General features: G+C 47.2%; 1 protein-coding gene across 3 annotated transcripts in view; it reads left to right on the top strand.

Annotated features, from left to right (window-relative positions):
- The first annotated feature begins 614 nt into the window (after positions 1–614).
- The window catches only part of NINJ2 (ninjurin 2), a 96647-nt gene continuing 77298 nt past the window's right edge, over positions 615–19963 (top strand). Inside the window, exon 1 of one of the 3 annotated variants that reach the window (XM_005569730.5) lies at positions 615–792. In XM_005569730.5, the coding sequence (XP_005569787.1) occupies positions 625–792 (168 nt within the window). In that variant the 5' untranslated portion in view covers positions 615–624. Of the gene's footprint in view, positions 793–18118; positions 18426–19963 lie in introns of those variants that run through there. The other 2 variants (XM_015430211.4, XM_074006014.1) reach the window with 2 other exon arrangements.

Below are 19963 nucleotides of genomic sequence, written 5' to 3'. Positions count from 1 at the left end.
AAAAGCAGGGAGAATACTGCTACTTGCATAAACGGGCTTCGAAGGTACACCTTCTCCCTGCTCCCTCTATGGCTAATCAAGGGAGGAGTTGAAGGAATCAAACAATTTGTCAATAAAAACATATTGTTTACTCACTTTGTAGAATACAGCCTATGCTTTGGAGCCTATTAGGTAAACTACAATTTTTTTTAAAACTTTCAGGGATATAGGGAACGAAGCAAAGAACAACGGAAATCCCGATGCCTCAGTATTGAGACTTGCTGGAGGTCACCGCACCCGTGGGGACTGGGGACCCCACTCAGCGGTGAAGTCAGATAGTGTTGTCCTCAGGCTGTTTTTCCATTTCCTTGATAAATACTCAGGGTTTCTTTGCCAGTCGTAAAGCTCCTAGCTCAAAGCAGGCTGGTGACTTCAGAGGGCTCCGCTGGGACCGGAAGGTCACTGGAGCCACTGGTGAAAATCATGCTGTCACTACCAACCCAGAAGGCCACCTCTCAGTGTGCCAGGTGCCACCTCCTGCAGCACACACATGTGCACACACACACACACACACACGCGCGTGTGCCTGTGTACACCTCCCCCAGGGGCTGCAGCCAAGACGGGCATCCCACATCAGAGGGATGAATGGCAGGTCTGTCCCGCCAGCTGTGTGCTCTCTCCTATCCGAAAGCCGCAGAGACTCAGACGGCAGAGCCTGGAGGAGCCCACGCAGTCTGTTCCCGGCACCCGGTGCGTGTGAAGGGACTTGAGGACAGCGAGATGGAATCAGAAAGAGAAGTCATCAACCTTCAAGTAAGTTCTCTCTGGAAGAGAGCCGAGGGGAAATCGGGAGTAGAGGTGAAGCTGGAAGAACAGAGGGTTGATACTTTAGCCACTTGATAGTCTCCCTCCCCGTTCTCTTTCTCACTCACCCCCGTCTCCAAATGCTCCCTAGGCTTTGTCTCTTTATTTTCTCTTTCTCTCCTTATTTTCTCTTTCTCTCCATTTCCCTGTCTGGTTCTTCACTTGTTTTGAAATATCTGAAAAACAGATTGGTTAAATCCCTTTTGGCCTCTGCTTCCTCTTGTCAGTCAAAGGGCTAATTAGCTCCGTATTACCAGGAAACGATTTCACATTCTGAGCAGTGCTTTCCCCAAGCCCCAGGACAGCAGAGACTTCCCTCCCAGCTGCCGGGCAGTTCTTTGGAGACAGGAAAGATACGAGTTTTGAGGCTAGGAGAGAGGCAGCTGGCCAACTTGGCATTTTACAGGTTGGAAAAAACTTGAGCCGTTTCTCGGCTATCATCACAAAGCTCCACTGTGTGGGACAGAAAGCGTCTCATTCGGACAGTGCAAGGAAAGGAAATCAGTCTAATCTCCTAGGAAGAGGCAGAGATGTGTGTCCCTCTCTAGCTGGAATGGGCTTGGAAGGCATCGGAGGTTCCAGTCTACCACTGGAGGGGAAAGGGGTGGGATGTTACGGTGAGAGGAGAGCCAGATTGCTGGGAGCTGTCAACAGGTAGAATAGAATCAACCCTTCTATGACCACTGCTGTAACCACTGTGTAACATTTCAGAGAATCAAACAAAGTGTGGAAAAGGACTTTTGAGATCAAGAATTTCTGATCCTTGAACCTGGTCCTCGAACAAAATCTTAGGCAGCCACCCAATATAGACTTCAGATTAAAGAAGAGCTGTTTTGTTGAAGCAGAGTATGTGCATGCGTCTCTCTCTCTCTCTCTCTCTCTCTCTCTCTCTCTCTCTCTCTCGTTCTCTGTGTGTGTTTTGGGCAGGTTGGCGTGAGTCTGGCAGAGTCTCCGTCCTTGGCCCCTCCACCATTGAGGCACCACGAGGGAACTCGCAGGACTGCTTGGTGTGCTGTATCAAAACCATTCACCAAGTATAACTGCATACCCAGTGTTGTTCTCCTGGATTGGCAGCCAGCCCCGACAGCGGTCCCACCGCGAGGCTTGCTGGTCCCTCTGTCTGGAACCTTCTTTCCCTGGCTTATCTCCTGACTGGCCCTTCCTAGTACATTCAGGTCTCAGCTCAAATGCTACTTCCCCAGGGAGACCTCCTCTGACCAACCTCTTTACAGGATGCCTCCTCCCCAGTTTGTCTTTATCATTTGTTTAATTTCTTTCACAGCACTGCTCACCACCTAAAGTTACATCGCTTATTTATTTAGTATGTATTGCCTGTCACTCTCACTAGGACACAAGATCTCTGAGATCAGGGCCTCCCTGTTTTATTCACTGCTGCGGCCCTCGTGCATGAGGCAACTCTTGGTACACACTAAGTGCTTTAGAAAACATTTGCTAAATGAATGAGTTAAGGAAGCCATGAGTTGGAGAGGCTCTGAGATAGGAATAAGGTCACTTAATTGGCCCAAGACCTCCAGTCCATGTCTTCTGTCCCTGGTGTGTGTTTTCTTCTTACTTCTAGTTCTTGCCTCTATAAGATCCTTGGTTGTTAAGGAAACGGTGTTGCTGTTTATTATTCTCAGAAGAGCAAGTTTCTTATGTGCTAATGGGTTGAACAATCTAGAGTTACAGACTAAGGACTTTGCATCTGAACCAGAGGTTCAGAAGGAAAGAGGTGGTGGGAGGAAGGAGAAGGAAATGACTGGCTAGGCTTGATGAATGTCTATCTCTAGCAGGTAACTAAGGTGTCAGTGTGCCTTTCTCTTCATTTGTCATTCAGCCTCTTCCAATATGCTATTTGATTCTTGTATCTTACTCACATTTTCCTTTGGTCAGAAGGTTATCCATTATTTTCTACAATTTCTTGTCCACCTTTGGCTGGGCACAGTGGCCTACGCCTGTAATCCTAGCATTTCAGAGGCTGAGGCAGGAGGATCACTTGAGCTCAAGAGCTAAAGACCAGTCTGGGAAACATAGCAAGACCCTATCTCTATTAAAAATTTAAAAGTGATTAGCTGGGCATGGTGGCGTGCACCTGTAGTCCCAGCTACTCAGGAGGCTGAGATGGGAGGATTGTTTGAAGCCAGGAGTTCAGGTTGCAGTGATCTACAATCATGCCATTGCACTCCAGCCTGGGCAGCAGAGCCAGAACCTGTCTCTAAAAAGAAAACAATAACACTCTTTAGTTAAAACAATGTTTCCCAAAAATGTGGTACAATGATCACCAATGTGCAGTAAAGGTACTATCAATGACTGACAACTTCTTATTATAATGTTTATTTTTACAGTTTTTTTTTTTTGAGACGGAGTCTCACTCTGTCGCCCAGGGTGGAGGGTAGTGGCACGATCTCAGCTCACTGCAACCTCCGCCTCCCAGGTTCAAGTGATTCTCCTGCCTCTCAGCCTCCCAAGTAGCTGGGGTTACAGGCATGTGCCACCACACCCGGCTAATTTTTGTACTTTTAGTAGAGACAGAGTTTCACCATGTTGGCCGGACTAGTCTCGCACTCCTGACCTCAAATGATCCAAAAGCCTCGGCTTCCCAAAGTGCTGGGATTACAGGTGTGAGCCACCATGGCTGGCCATCTTTATAGTTTTAGTATTCATTAGAAAGAGCATAACAGGGCCGGGCTAGGTGGCTCACGCCTGTAACCCCAGCACTTTGGGAGTCCGACACGGGCAGATCAGGAGGTCAGGGGTTCGAGACCAGCCTAAAATAACATTAACTTGAGCCTCCATAATCAATGTTGCAGATGTGTCTCCAGGTCAGGACCTGTGAGACTGGGATGGGTAGCAGCAGCACAGCTGGCTGTGAAGAGTGGCCCACAGCACTCAGAGCAGGTGGCCTCCACCAGCTGGATGCCTGGAGCTGCTCCTTTTCTTCTACAGCCTGTGGCTGTGGCCTCCAAGCCTCTGCCCTTCTCCCTGCCTTCACTGGTAGCCCAGCCAGGGAGCTAAGCCTGCTCATCTCCCAGAGTCTGGATGTATGAAAGGTTGAGGATGATCCCTTTCTTCCCCTCTGAGCCAGCGTTGCAACCCTACCCCCAAGTACAGAGTTTAAGCTTCTAGCCTAGCTCCTTCTCAAAATGGAACTCCTCTTTGGGCTTCCAGGTTCCCCAGACAGATTCAGTTCTTGGCTCCTTTTTTTCTTCCTGTGCTGCATGTTGATGGAAATGTGAAGATGATCTGCTAAAAGAGGAACTAAGACTTGTCCATACCGAATGCAAATTCAGTATAGCTCCGGTTAAGTATAGCAAGATACAGATAGAATGAGATGGGAGTGGAGGTAAAAATACTTATGAATAGAAGAAAGTCTATAGACAAAGTTCTCTGGGAGTATTTCTGTTTGTTTGTTTTGCTTTTAAAGACATATATATAAGCAGTTATATATGATATCTATATAATATATAATAGCAGTTATATATATATAAAGAATAGAAGTTATATATATAATAGCAGTTTTAGGTTCATGGCAAAATCAAGAAGGAAGGCACAGAGATCTCCCATATAGCCCCTCACCCTACATGCATAGACTCCCCATTATCAACTTCCTCCACCAAAAGGGTACATTTTTTTTTACAACTGATGAGACTTACATTGACACATCATTATGACCCAAAGTCTACAGTTTACATGAGGGTTCACTCTTGGCGTTAAACATTCTATGCGTAATAACATGTTTCCACCACTATCATATAGTATACTAGAGACATTTTACTGCCCTAAAAATCCTCTGCATTCTGCCTGTTCATTGCTCCTTCCTCTCTCAACCCCTAGCAATGACTGACTTTCTGTTTTGCCTTTTCCAGAGTGTCATGTAGTTGGAATCATACAATATGTAGCCTTTTCAGATTGGCTTCTCTCACTCAGTAATGGCATTTAAGTTTCCTCCACGTCTTTTCATGGCTTGATAGCTCATTTCTTTTTAGCCCTGAATAATATTCCAGTGTCTGGATGTACGACTGTTTGTTTATTTATTCGCCTACCGAAGAACATCTTGGTTGCTTCCAAGTTTTGGCATTATGTATCATTCTGTATAAAGCCACTCTGGCCGGGCGCAGTGGCTCACACCTGTAATCCCAGCACTTTGGGAGGCTGAGGCGGGCGGATCACTTGAGGTCAGGAGTTCGAGACCAGCCTGGCTATTGCTAATATGGTGAAACCCCACCTCTACTAAAAATACAAAAAGTTAACCGACTGTGGTGGCAGGTGCCTGTAATCCCAGCTACTTGGGAGGCTGAGGCAGGAGAATCGCTTGAACCCGGGAGGCGGAGGTTGCAGTCAACTGAGATCACGCCACTGCACTCCAGCCTGGGCAACAGAGTGAGACTCTGCCTAAAAAAAAAAAAAGCTGTGTAGGTTTTTGTGTAAACATAAATTTTGAATTCATTTGGGAAGATACAAATTGCAATTCCTGGATCATATGGTAAGAGTATGTTGAGTTTTGGAAGAAACTGCCAAACTGTCTTCCAAAATGGCGATGCTGTTTTGCATTCCCACCAGCAATGAATGGGTGCTCCACATTCTCCTCGGCATTTGCTATTGTCAGTGTTCTGGATGTTGGCCATTCTAGCAGCTGTGCAGTGATATCCCATTTTTGTTTTAATTTGCATTTCCCTGGTGACATAAGATGTGGAGAATCTTCTCATATGCTTATCTGCTACCTTTGCATCTTCTTTAGTGAGGTGTGTGTTCAGGTGTTTTACCTATATGTAGTGGGATTTTTTTTTTTTTCTTTTTTTTTTTTTGAGATGGAGTCTCGTTCCGTCACCCAGGCTGGAGTGCAGTGGCCTGATCTCAGCTCACTGCAAGCTCCGCCTCTCAGGTTCAAGTGATTCTCCTGCCTCAGCCTCTCGAGTAGCTGGGACTACCGGCGCCCGCCACCACACCCGGTTACTTTTTCGTATTTTTTAGTAGAGATGGAGTTTCACCATGTTGGCCAGGATGGTCTCGATTTCTTGACCTCGTGATCCACCCGCCTCGGCTTCCCAAAGTGCTGGGATTACAGGCGTGAGCCACCACACCCAGCGGGTCTTTTGCTCGTCTATATAAACTAACTATACAATTAGTTTGTTGATATTCACAACTGATTTTGATTGAGATTGTTTGAATCTATAGTGAGTCCTCTTATCCATAAACATGGAATATCTATCTATCTATTTATTTTATATTTATTTATAAATTTATTTATTTATTAAGACGGAGTGTTGCTGTGTCACCCAGGCTGGAGTACAGTGGCACGATCTCAGCTCACTGCAAACTCTGCTTTCCAGGTTGAAGCAATTCTCCTGCCTCAGCCTCCTGAGTAGCTGGGATTACAGGTGCCTGCCACCATGCCCAGCTAATTTTTGTATTTTTAGTAGAGACAGGGTTTCGCCATGTTGGCCAGGCTGGTCTTGAACTCCTGACCTCAAGTGATCCACCCGCCTCAGTCTCCCAAAGTGCTGGGATTACAGGTGTGAGCCACCGTGCTTGACCTCTTCATTTATTTAGTTCTTTGATTTCTTTCATCAGAGTTTTGTAGTTTTCCTCATAATAGACATTGTACATATTTTGTTAGATTTATACATAAGCATTTCACTTTTTTAGGTACTAATGTAAATGGTAGTGTTTTAAGTTTCAGATTCTACTTGTTCAGTGCTGTTTCACAGGACAGTGATCGCATTTTATGTATTAACCTTGCATCCTGCAACCTTGCTATAATTGCTTATTAGTTCCAGCAGATTTTTGGTCAGTTCATTTGGACTTTCTACATAGACAATCATGTCATCTGCAGAGACAGTTTTAATTCTTCACTCCCAATCTGTAGTCCCTTCATTTCCTTTTTTGGAAGGAACTACATTGCATTTACTAGGACTTCCTAGCAAAGACGAGGAAATCGCTAAGATTTGTTCATACCGAATGCAAATTCAACGTACGAAGCAGTGGTGACAGGAGATATCCTTGCCGGTTTCTAATCTTAGTGGGAGTGCTTCTACTTTTTTATCATTAAGTCTGATGTTAGTTATAGGCTTTTTATAGACATTCTTTATCAAATTGAGGAAATTCTCTATTCCCAGCGTACTGAGAGATTTTATCATGAATGGGTGTTGAATTTTGGCAAATACTTTTTCTGCATCTATTAATATGATCATGTGATTTTTATTTTATAGTCAGTTGATGTGATTAATTACATTAATTGATTTTCGTTTGTTTTTCTTTTCTTTTTTTTTTCTTTTTGAGACGAAGTTTGGCTCTTGTTGCCCAGGCTGGAGTGCAATAGTGGGTCTCAGTTCACCTCAACCTCCACCTCCCAGGTTCAAGGGATTCTCCTGCCTCAGCGTCCCGAGTAGCTGAGATTACAGGCGTGCGCCACCACGCCCGGCTAATTTTTATATTTTTAGTAGAGACAGGGTTTCTCCATGTTGGTCAGGCTGGTCTCCAACTCCCGACCTCAGGTGATCCACCCACCTCGGCCTCCCAAAGTGTGGGATTACAGGCGTGAGCCACTATGCCCAGCCGCATCCATTTCCTTTTAATCTGTCTTTTTTTTTTTTGATACAAGGTCTTACTTTGTCACCCATCACCCAGGCTGGAGTGCAGTGGCACCATCTTGGCTCACTGTAGCCTGAAATGCTTTGGCACAAGCAATCCTCCCACTTCAGCCCCCCAAGTAGCTAGGACTACAGGCACACACCACCACACCCAGCTATTTTCTTATTCTTTGTAGAGACAGCATCTCACTACATTGCCCAGGCTAGTCTTACTCCTGGCCTCAAGTGATTCTCCCATCTCAGCCTCCCAAAGTGCTGGGGTTACAGGGGTGAGACACCACACCCAGCTGATCTATATGTGTCTTTATGTTTAATGTGAGTTTCCTGTAGACAACATAGAGTTGGGTCATCTTTTTGTGTCCATCCTGACAATTTCTGCCTTTCAATTATGTATTTAGACCATTGACATTCAAAGTGATTACTGATATAGTTGGATCTACCACATTTGTTACTGTTTTTCTATTTGTTGCCCTCATTCTTTGTTCCTATTTTTGTCTTCCACTTTTTTCTGCCTTTGGTGGTTTTAACTGAGCTTTTTATATTATCCTGTTTTATCTCCATTCAGAGTGTATCAGTGGTACTTTTTTTAAACTTTTTTTAGTTATCGCCCTAGAGTTTGCAGTTTACAAGTACAACAAATCCAAGTGCACTTTCAAATAACACTATACCACTTCATGGGTCATGTGAGTACCTTATAATAACAAAACAATCCTAATTCCTCCATCCTGTTCCATGTATCATTGCTGGCATTCATTCTACCCATATATAAGCATATATATATATGTGTATATATCATAAAACAGATACATAAATGTACATAATCAAATATATTGTTGATATGTTGATTTGTTCATTTTGAACAAATTGTTAGATCAGTTAAGTATAAGAAACAAAATATTACTTTGTATATCACAAATATATGAAATTTTTCTTTTCTTTTTCCTTTTTTTTTTTTGAGACAGAGTTTTGCTCTTGTTGCCCAGGCTGTAGTGCAATGGCGTGATCTCGGCTCACTGCAACCTTCGCCTCCCGGGTTCAAGCGATTCTCCTGCTTCAGTCTCCCAAGTAGCCGGGATTACAGGCTCCTGCCACCACGCCCAGCTAATTTTTGTATTTTTAGTAGAGGTGGGGTTTCACTATATTGGCCAGGCTGGTCTCGAACTCCTGACCTCAAGTCATTCGCCACCTCAGCCTCCCAAAGTGCTGGGATTATAGGCGTGAGCCACCGCGCCTGACTGAATCTTTTCATTTGTTAATTTTAAAAAAGAATAGGAAAAAAAGTTTTTCTTTTACCTTCATTTATTCTTTCTTTGATACTTCCCTTTTCTTTACGTAGATAAGAGTTTCTGGCCTATTTCATTTTCCTTCTTTCTGGAAGTCCTGGCCTCAAGTGATCTGCCCGCCTCAGCCTCCCAAAGAGCTGGGATTACAGACATGAGGCACCACGCCCAGCTTCATTTTCCTTCTTTCTAACTTTCAATATTTCTTGCAAGACAGAGCTGCTAGCAACAAATTCTCTTAGTTTTGTTTTCTAAGAAAGTCTTTATTTCTCCTTCCCTTTAGAGGGATAATTTTGCAAGACAGAGAATTCCAGGTTGGTGGATTTTTTTCCTTCAATGTTTTGAATATTTCACTCCACTTTCTTCTTCACATGTGTCTGAGGAGAAATCAGATGTAATTCTTATCTTTGTTATTCAATAGGTAAGATTTTTTTTTCTTGTGGATTCTTTCAGTATTTTTTCTTTGTCTTTGATTTTTTTGTAGCTCTTTGGGCATTTATCCTACTTGATTTTTTCTGAGTTTCCTGTGTCTATAATTTGGCATTAATTTGAGAGAAATGCTCAGTCATTATTGTTTCAAATATTTTTTCTGTTCCTTTCTGCCTCCTCCTTCGGTTATTTCTATTACATATATGATATGTGTTGTAGTTGTCCCACAGTTCTTGAATATTCTGTTCTATTTTTCTCAGTCTTTGTCTCTTTGCTTTTCCATTTAGGCCCTTTCTATGAGGTATGCTTAAGCTCAGAGATTCTTTCCTTAGCCATGTCCAGTCTACTAATGAGCCAATCAATGGCATTCTTCATTTCTGTCAGTGTTTTGGCCTCTGGCATTTCTTTTTGGTTCTCTCTTAGGGTGTCCATCTCTCCACTTACATTGCCCATCTCTTCTTGCACACCATCTGCTTTATTCATTAGCACCCTTAGCATATTCACCATAGTTGTTTTAAATCCTTGGTCTGATAAAGTCCAATATCCCTGCCATGTCTAGTTCTAATGCTCGCTCTTCTCTTCCAATTGTGTTTTTTGCCTTTTAGTATGCCTTGTAATTTTTTCTTGATAGTCAGGTATGTACAAGGCAAAAGGAACTGCTATAAATAGGCCTTAGTATGTGGTGGTAAAATGTGAGGGGAGGGGAAGTGTTCCCCAGCTCTGTGACTGGGTGTCAGTCTTTTAGTGAGCCTATGCCTCCGGACTGAACATCACAACTGCTTCTAAGTACGCCCCACTTAGGTGGGTCAGGATAGCTACGGTGTGCTGCAATCGGATCTTCTCCTTCCCCCAGGTCCCCTGGGCTCTAATAAAACCCCAGCAAGTCTGGCTCTGGTTAAATAGTTCTCCTGAGGTCAGGCCTTGTTAAGAAGAACCGACAGAATGCTCTGGCCTATTTTGAAATGTTTCCTTCTCCCTCCCCCTGCCAGAAGCATGAGATTGTTCTCTGACATTTACTATAGAACTTGGGCAGCTCCTAGAGGTAAAACTCACAAAAGCATTTCCTCCAACGCCCACCCCCATGACTGGGTCACCCTGGAGTTTTTAACTCTCAGACTTGTCCATTCTGAGCCTCCAAGCAATTTGTCAACTACAGTTCAGGGTTTCCTAGCTGGCACTGACTCCCAAGGAGAACTGCCCTTGTGAGTCTGCCCCATCAGCGACGACTCCCCGTATTCACCCGTCTGTCCCACAGATCTTAGAGGTAGTGGTTTGCCCTATGTTCTTATCTCTCTCTTGGATCCAAGAAGAGTTGTTGATTTTTCAGTTTCTTCAGCTTTTTACTTGTTAGGATGGCGTGGCTAAGTCCAAGTGCCTTACATGCAGAACCAGAAGTCTCCAGAAATTATTTTCAAATGGAAGTTCCAGAAAACAATTTGATAGTATAATGTGTGTCAAGATATCCATATAGGCCGGGCGCGGTGGCTCAAGCCTGTAATCCCAGCACTTTGGGAGGCCGAGGCGGGCGGATCACAAGGTCAGGAGATCGAGACCACAGTGAAACCCCGTCTCTACTAAAAATACAAAAAATTAGCCGGGCGCGGTGGCGGGCGCCTGTAGTCCCAGCTACTCAGGAGGCTGAGGCAGGAGAATGGCGTGAACCCAGGAGGTGGAGCTTGCAGTGAGCCGAGATCGCGCCACTGCACTCCAGCCTGGGCAACAGCGTGAGACTCCGTCTCAAAAAAAAAAAAAAAAAAAAAAAAAAAAAGATATCCATATATATATATATATGGTGTTTTTGTTTTTGAGACTGAGTCTCACTCTGTTGCCCAGGCTGGAATGCAGTGGTGTGAATCTCTTGGCCGAGCGCGGTGGCTCACGCCTGTAATCCCAGCTCTTTGTGAGGCCAAGGTGGGCGGATCACGAGGTCAGGAGTTTGAGGCCAGCCTGGGCAACACAGTGAAACCCTGTCTCTACTAAAAATATAAAAATTAGCTGGGTGTGGTGGTGTGTGCTTGTAACCCCAGTTACTCAGGAGGCTGAGGCATGAGAATCACTTAAACCTGGGAGGCGGAGGTTGCAGTGAGCTGAGATCATGCCACTGCCCTACTAATCTCACTTCTAGAATCAGCCTAAGAAAATGATCAAAGTTGTGTTTAGATATGCAAAGATGTTCACCAAAATATTATTCACAACAAAAAATGGAGAGTCCAATAATGAAGAAATGGTTAAAGTTTGATAAGTCTATAAATAAATATGGAATAATTTTTTACGTTTTGGAAGAATACTTAAGGGAATATCAAAATGCTAATCATACATTAGGTTAAAGAAATAAGATACACAAGCACATAAACATTTCATCTCAATTTCCTTTAAAAATCGTATACAATAAATATGTGTAGGAAAACTATTGGAAAAAATAAACCAAAAAGTTAATAGTAGTTATTTCTGGATTATGGGTTTATGAATGATTTATTTTCATCTATTACTTTTCTTTTCACTTTTTATTTCCTTTGCACATTTTCTACTAACCCATATATTATATTTAGAATAGAAAAAAACTTGTAGTTTAAAAAAGAAAATTAGAGAAGCAGGTGTGCCTATATGCAAATGAGTAGATTTCATGGGCTACTATATATATACACATACACACACACACTATTTATTGACTGTTTCTGATTACCATAAAAACTAAACCGTTTATACTTAACTACTGTGTATAAGTAGGCATCTCCTTTTTTTTCTTTTTTTGAGATGGAGTCTCACTCTGTTGCCCAGGCTGGAGTGCAGTGGCACCATCTCAGCTCACTGCAAGCTCCGCCTCCTGGGTTTACGCCATTCTCCTGCCTCAGCCTCCCGAGTAGCTGGGACTACAGGCACCCGCCACCTCGCCTGGCTAGTTTTTTTTTTGTTTTTTTTAGTAGAGACAGTGTTTCACTGTGTTAACCAGGATGGTCTCCATCTCCTGACCTCGTGATCCGTCCATCTCAGCCTCCCATAGTGCTGGGATTACAGGCTTGAACCACCACGCCCGGCCGGCATCTCCTTTTAAGTGGCTGTTCCACTTTTTAATAGTTTTATATAGGACAACTCTTGTTTTTTGTATCCGAATATGCTCCAAGACTAGAAATGTGATATCCCAGGTGGGCGCGGTGGTGCACGCCTGTAATCCCAACACTTTGGGACGCTGAGGCGGGCGGATCGTGAGGTCAGGAGTTTGAGACCAGTCTAGCCAACATGGCAAAACCCCGTCTCTACTAAAAATACAAAAATTAGCTGAGCATGATGGCGCATGCCTATAATATCAGCTACTCGGGAGGCTGAAGCAGGAGAATCACTTGAACCCAGGAGGGGAAGGTTGCAGTGAGCCGAGATCGCACCAGTCGGCGACAGAGACTCCGTCTCAAAGAAAAAAAGAAAAGAAAAAGATAAAATCACTCCAGATAGATAGATAGATAGATGGATTTGGGATGACTTCTTTGAAAAGATAGTCATTGAATGAGCTCCGAAGGATGGATAGGACTTTGACTAGTGCAAGAGTATTGCACTATTGACTAGTGCAGAGAACAGTGTGAGCCAAAAGCTAGAGGCAGGAAAACACAGGGCATATCTGGGGAAGGATGAGTAGATAGATTTGTTTAGACTATAAGGTGAATGGAGGAGAAAAGTGAGAAATAGGATTATAAAGGTAAGTTGGAATCAGATTGTGATGAACCATGAAGGCCAAATTTGGTTTATTCATCGGCCTTCCAGGTCCTGTGTAGAAGTCCAACTCTGACGGGGGCATGGGGTGGCTAGATTTGCAGGTGAAAGCCAAATTTTTTATTCCTTGCCCAGACCTTTCCTGGACCTCCATCTGAGAGCCCAGGTGCCTCTGCAGAGCAAAGAACACTCATGAACACAGCCATTCATTCGGTCAGTTCATCCCCGATGAACAGGTCTAGCCCGCGTTTTAAAGAGGAAAAAAATCAAGGTCCAGAGATGTGTGATGTTTAACTGGGCCTTGGAATCTTCATGGCATTGGGCAGGGTATCTAATGAACAACAGGCAGACTACTCAATAAATATGTATTTGTTAGGCTGGGCGTGGTGGCTCACGCCTGTATTCCCAGCACTTTGGGAGGCCGAGGCAGGCGGATCATCTGAAGTCAGGAGTTCGTGACCAGCCTGGCCAACATGGTGAAACCCTGTCTCTACTAAAAATACAAAAAAAAAGAAAAAAAAAATTAGCTGGGCATGGTGGCGGACGCCTATAGTCCCAGCTACTTGGGAGGCTGAGGCTGGAGAATCACTTGAACTCAGGAGGAGGAGGTTGCAGTGAGCGAGGCTCACACCATTGCACTCCAGCCTGGGTGACAAGAGTGAAATTCCATCTAAAAAAAGATGCATTTGTTGACTAATTGATGTATCCAATTTGCCATGCACAGTGAAAGGGCGTTTCAAACACATGACGCAAACGAATCCTCCCAGCTACCCAGTGGCCGTTACTACACCTTTAATGGATGCAGAACTGAAGCTAAGGAAGGTCAAAACAAGACCACAGAGCCTGGAAGCAGCAGGGCAGGACTGAAACCTAGGTTTTCTTTTTGCTCTACTCAGACTCAGTGGTTTTCAAATGTGGTCCCTGGAACAGCAGCACCCGTCACTCGTTAGAAATGCAGATCCTTAGACCCACCCAATCAGACACCCTGGAGACGAGAGTTTCTGCGATCTGTATTTCCACAAGCCCCCGGTGATCCCGATGCATACTAAGGTCTTAGAATCCCCACTTCAATCCATAAGTGACTGACATATGGGGGATATGGAGACTTCAAGACTGGCTCCTTTCTCCCGGGTAGTCCTGTAGCACTTGCACTAGACCTGGAGTAAGCAGCGCACCCAGAGTCACACAGAGATGGCAGCAGACCAACGCGCCCAGGTTGGAGCAGGTGCCAGGGAGGAGGAGCTGCCAGTCACTGTCTAAGAAGACAAAGGTTCTAGGCCTCTCAAGTCCAAACTTCTTGTTTCAGTGTGGGGTTCCACCACAGTCACCGCTACTGTGTGCATGCCACATACTTGTGGGATTTACAGCCACTGATGAGAGGTGCTTTGAGATTCCTCCAGCCTAGGAAAGAGACGTGTTTGACAGGCCCGCCCCCACTAGAAAGATTGAGCATAATGAAGGGCTCGGGTGAAGATGGACGTCTGTCTCCTGTCACCCAGCCTTGCCTCTCAGGAGAGGGGAGAGAGCTACTGAAGGCAAGAGCGGGCTTTCCCACGGGGCACCTGGGCACAGACACCTGAGGGATGGGGAAATATGCCTTTTACAGGGGTGGAAGAAAAGGAACAGAGGAGCCTGGCACCCCTGAACAGTTTGAGGGCCTTGGGAACAGGGGTAGGCAGGGCAGGGGGCAATGTGGAAATCAGGTGGGACAGAGTGCCAGCCCAAAGTCTGGAGCATCACCTCCACGTCTCTGGGAGAGAGCTCCCAGTATCCTGGAACGGCGAGCCTCTGAGCTAGAAGTTGACCAGGCTCCACGCCAGGAGAATGGAAAACCCCTGCGCCGCTCCAGAGGTGAACTCCCTGTTTCCACAACCCTCGTCCAGGGAAGCAGGTTTGTTTACCCTCAGGTTTGAGGGGTCAGGCTTCGGTCGTTTGGTTTTGTGTGCTTGTCTTGTGCCTCGGGCATGGAGTCCAGAAACCAATTGTCTGCCCGGATACACATTTTCAGTCCTAATCTGTACACAGCCTCCCTCACACAACCAGGACCTTTCCTCTTCAGCTGTAGTTTCCTAGAAATGTGACCGCCCAGTGTTATGATTCAAACAGGGCTCAGTCCCAAGGGATAGTGGGACAGGGTGGGGTTGGTAGTGTTGGATCTCTAATGCCGCACCCTTCCTCTGTTGCTGTCTCTCTTTCTCTGGTTTTCACAGTGATCTATGTAATTGAATGCTCACCCACACTCCTTGTTGTGAACTGCCTTCACTAGGGTTGGGAAGGGGAGCAGGAATCTTGCAGAGCCCATGACCTAACCCGGTTGCTTCAAAGGCGTCTCTGTAAACGGGATCCTGGGCTGCTGCAGCCTTCCTGCCCCCAAGAGCTTCCAAGCTGCAGAGCTCTGTGCTTTTAGGCCCTCAAGGGGCAGTCCACAAGGTGGAAGCTCCTGTAAAAGCTGAGATTTCGCTTCACCATATAGGAGAAAAAAATACCCTGGGGGCTATGGAGTAGCCTGAAGAGGAGGCAGGTGGGATGGAGGGGAGCACAGGGTCGACAAGGCTTATCCTCAAGTTGCCACTAGTATCCTCAAGATCCAAGAAATCAGTATTGCCTGTGCTGTTTCCAGAATGCTAGTCACAGTAATAGTGGCCGGCAGGGGGCTGTCCCTGTGAGATTGTGTGAGAGAATTAGGAAAACAGAGAAACCCTGTTATTTTGTTTTCCATTCTCCATGTGACCTGCAGTATTTTTCCTCCTCCCATAAGAAGTCAGCTTCCTCCCTCACCATCCCGATGTGACCTACTTATCTGCTCCCTTGAAAGGGAGGTACCCTGGAAGCCATCCCAGTCTGGGGCGGTTCTGTCTGAGTCTCAGAGACAAGCTCTTTAATAAGGAAAATCCAGAAGCAATAAAACTGGGGGGCAAGGTATTAGGGAGGCTGGAAAACGTTGGAGAAGAAGGGAAATGGAGGCCAGTGGCACCACAGCATTGTATTCGGTGGTGTGCCATCAGCCCTCATGGCTGACTCATGCCATGACTAAGGGAAATTGGTCATGGAGCCATCAAAGAAGGCAGATGTCAACTGCTGGAGAGAGTGCATGGACAGAAGTACAAGGAAAATAAAGCCCAGCTCTTCCCGGTTGACCACTTTGTGCCCCTACTTCACAGAGCTGTGATCTAATCTCTGAACCCTTTTCCTTATCTGCAAAATGAGGATAATAATTTTTATCTCAGATTGATGAAAATACTAAATAATTTATCCTCTGTTCCTTCCTAGAGAAAACTTAAGCATATTTCAGAACAAAGGCACATAAATGATAACGGCTACCATTTATTTCTAAGTACTCCATAAGAAGTCCTATATACATAGTTTTCTCACTTAATTCTGTGAGGAAACCATTATGCTTATGTTACCAGTAAGGAATCTGAGGCCCAGAGAAGTTAAATCACTGTGCAAAGTCACACAGCTAGCAAGCAGCAGAACCGAGGCCCGTAACCATGTCTGTCTGGCTCAAGGCATGTACGGATTGACTGTAACATCATTTGCCTTCAAGGATTTGCCAAAAACCCTTGTCCCCAGACCTTAAGTACATTTAGAATGCTGAGTCAGATGGGGGCCGAAGGAATCAAAGAATAACTGGGTTATATAATGCTATGATTTTATGCTAATCTTGGCACTAACGAGACATTGTCTCGCAATCTGGAAGAGTGTAACTGCCTATCTGGTCTCTGGCCACTGGGCCTCCAGTCTGGCCTCCCTCCAATCCATTCTCCTCACTGTAGCCACAGAGAACATTCTCCTGCTTCTATCAGTGGTTCCCAGCTGCCCTCAGGATTATATCCAAACCCACTGGGGCCAGGGCTTGGCCTGTTCTTAGTAGGCCCTACCCCATTTTTAAAATCAAATGCATTAAAATATACCCATATCACTTACTAAATATGAATTCTATCATTTAAATCTTTGAAACAATTCATGATTTGAATTTTGGAATTATTAATTTAAATGCTCATTTTTCCTATGTGGGTATCAATAAACTTTTTTCAGGTCTCAAATACTTGGGACCTTCAGGAAGCCCATAGCCCCAAGTACTATGCATATAATATCTAATGGTGAGAGAGCTCTGTGTGGAGGCCCCGTCCCCCTGCCCTGTATGTCAGGCTTTCTGTAAATCCTTTTTCCTCTGCCTAGAACTTTGCTTCTGCTTCTTCTAAAACTGTACACTGCCCACACTATTCTCCCCTCCCTCCTTGCCCTGCAGTCTATTTATTTTGATGTAAGTTCATATGTACTTAACCTGTTTCCTCATCGGCAAAGTGGGAATAGCAGTGTTATTTCACAGGATTAAGAAGACAGAATACGTTAACACACCAAAGCCTTTCTACACGAAGTATCCTGGGAGCTTGTTGCAAATGCAGACTCTCAGGCCCCACCCCAGAGGCACTGAATCAGAACCTGCATTTCACCAAGATCCCCTGCGATTCGGACCCATTTATGTTCGAAGAGCACTGCACTCCCACACCGAGAACCATGTCTGTTATCGAATAAGCACTCGATAAATGATGGCCAGTATGAAGGTGATGAAAGGTCAGGTTTTTACAGTTGTTTCTGGTTTTCCTTCTTGCCTTACGTTAACGTGCAGACTCTAGTTCAGTGGTTCTCAAACGGTGTTCCTGGGAACCTATGGCACCCCGGGAGCCGGCCCATGGCACTTCAGCTACTGCTGCGGCGGCAGTGAAGCCATGGTGCCCGCGCTCAGGTCCCTTCGCTCCATCTGCAGAGGGAGACGGACAAGGAAGAGGGCAATTGCAATATCGCTCTTTTTGTATTATGAGGGCTATCAAATACTGCATTACGAGGGCTATCAAAAAGGGAAGTAGAGGTGCTGGAGCATCTTGTGGGGTCCAGGAAAGTGTTATCTAAGACCCGAGAGTTGAGTTGGTAACTCAAGATTCCCCCCGAAAGTGGCAAAACAGCTTCTACTGGAAGAGCAGACCGACTGCTCCCGTGATGCGAGCGGGGAGCAAGTTCCAGAAAAGATGCGACCTCTTGGCCGGTGGCAGATGCGCTCAGGCGCGGCTCCAACCACCGCCGCGGAGAAAACGTGGTGGCTTTGGCTTCGCGGCAAAGCAGCCGCCCGGTGGCTTCATCTCTCCGCGCCTCGGTTTCCTCGTCTCCAGCCCTAAAATGGCGACACGCCCCACAGGTCTCGGGAGGGTGACGTGAGGGGACAGAGTCGTGTTCCCGAATCCAATCGGGTGTTTCTTCCCTTCTCCCCTCCCTAGTTTGCGAGCCGCGTGGCCGCGAGCGGATGTAGGCCCGAGGGGCTGGCGCGACGGCCGCGGCGACCCTTCCTTCCGCGGTCCCGGCTCCACGCGGCGCGAGGCTGGGAGGCTGCGAGGCTGCGACGGCGCCGAGGCTCCAGACAGCCGCGCCCCGGGGGCAGGGCAGGTGGGTCCCTGAGGGTCCCGGGGGGGCGCTGCGGGCGAGAAGGACGGGCCCGGGTGTGCCTGGAGCCCTCGGCGGCCCTCGCTGGAGGCCTGGGCGGCTGCAGGGGGACAGAGCGGCGCAGGGCGGCCGCGGAGAGGAGGTAGGCGCGGGGCGCGGGGCGTCGCGGGGAGCGGGCGGCCGCGGGGAACTGGGCGGCCGGGTCCCGAGGTGAAGGCGCCTGTCCCGGGGAGGCGAAGGGTCCTGCGCTGAGCAGGCGGCCGCGGCCTGCGGGCCCACTCGGGGGAACTGCAGGACGGCCCCGGGCGCTGGGCTGAAGAGGCCGCGGCGGCCGGGCTAGCTGGGGAGGGAGGGCCGGGCCGGCGGGCGCGGAGCGGAGCGCGGGGCCGGGCGCGGGGCCCGCGGAAACCAGGTCAGCTGACGCGGGCAGGGGAGCGGGGCCCCGAGCCCACTTCCCGCATCCGGTCCCGCCGCGCTCGGGGCTGGGCTGAGCTGCGTCACGTGGCTGCACCTCTTCCTTCCCCCGCGGGAGGCCCGGGCCGCCCTCACCTTTCCCGACGCAAACCTCGCCGCGCAGCCCCTTCCCCTTCGTCGCCGCCGCGCCCCCCGCCCCCAGCCCGCCCCGTCCGCGGGCAGCGCCGCCGGCTGCAGAGTCCAGGGAGCGCCAGTCCGGGCTATTTGGGTTCCATTTTTCTCACAAGAGTCCTTGATTTCCTGCTGAGTTTTCCCTAGGCGTCCCTCAGTGATTAATAATAATGGCCCCGGGCGCGGTGGCTCACGCTTGTAGAGGTGGGTTGTTTGTTGTTGTTGTTGTTTTGTTTTTGTATTTTTAGTAGAGACGGGGTTTCACCGTGTTCGCCAGGATGGTCTCGATCTCCTGACCTCGTGATCCGCCCGTCTCGGCCTCCCAAAGTGCTGGGATTACAGGCTTGAGCCACCGCGCCCGGCCAAGATTTTTTCTTTTTTCTTTTTTTTTTTTTTTGAGACGGAGTCTCGCTCTGTCGCCCAGGCTGGAGTGCAGTGGTCGGATCTTGCCTCACTGCAAGCTCCGCCTCCCGGGTTTACGCCATTCTCCTGCCTCAGCCTCCCGAGTAGCTGGGACTACAGGTGCCAGTCACCACTCCCGGCTGGGTTTTTTTTGTATTTTTTAGTAGAGATGGGGTTTCACCGTGTTAGCCAGGATGGTCTCGATCTCCTGACCTTGTGATCCGCCCGTCTCGGCCTCCCAAAGTGCTGGGATTACAGGCTTGAGCCACCGCGCCCGGCCCGGCCTTATAATCTTAAAACATCTAGCAGTGTCGGTATACATCTGTTTGACCAATAGACCAGGCAACAATGTCTGAACTATATTTAGTCTTCAAACTTTCTAATTTAATTTTAACAACAAAACTAATTTTATTTCCACCGCGCCCGGCCCTGGCTCACTCCTGTAATCCCAGCACTTTGGGAGGCGGAGGCGGGCGGACCTGAGGTCAGGAGTTCAAGACCAGCCTGGCCAGCAGGACGAAACCCCGTCTCTACTAAAAATACAAAACTTAGCCGGGTGTGGCCGCGGCGCCTGTAATCCCAGCTACTGGGGAGGCTGAGGTAGAAGAATCGCTTGAACTCGGGAGGCGGAGGTTGCAGTGAGCCAAGATAGCGCCATTGCACTCCAGGCTGGGCAGCAAGAGCGAAACTGTC

The sequence above is a fragment of the Macaca fascicularis genome, chromosome 11, assembly GCF_037993035.2.
Source record: "Macaca fascicularis isolate 582-1 chromosome 11, T2T-MFA8v1.1".
In the NCBI taxonomy this organism is placed as follows: Eukaryota; Metazoa; Chordata; class Mammalia; order Primates; family Cercopithecidae; genus Macaca; species Macaca fascicularis.
The sequence above is the reverse complement of the archived record's forward strand: the minus strand, read 5'-3'. Positions and strand labels throughout refer to the sequence as shown.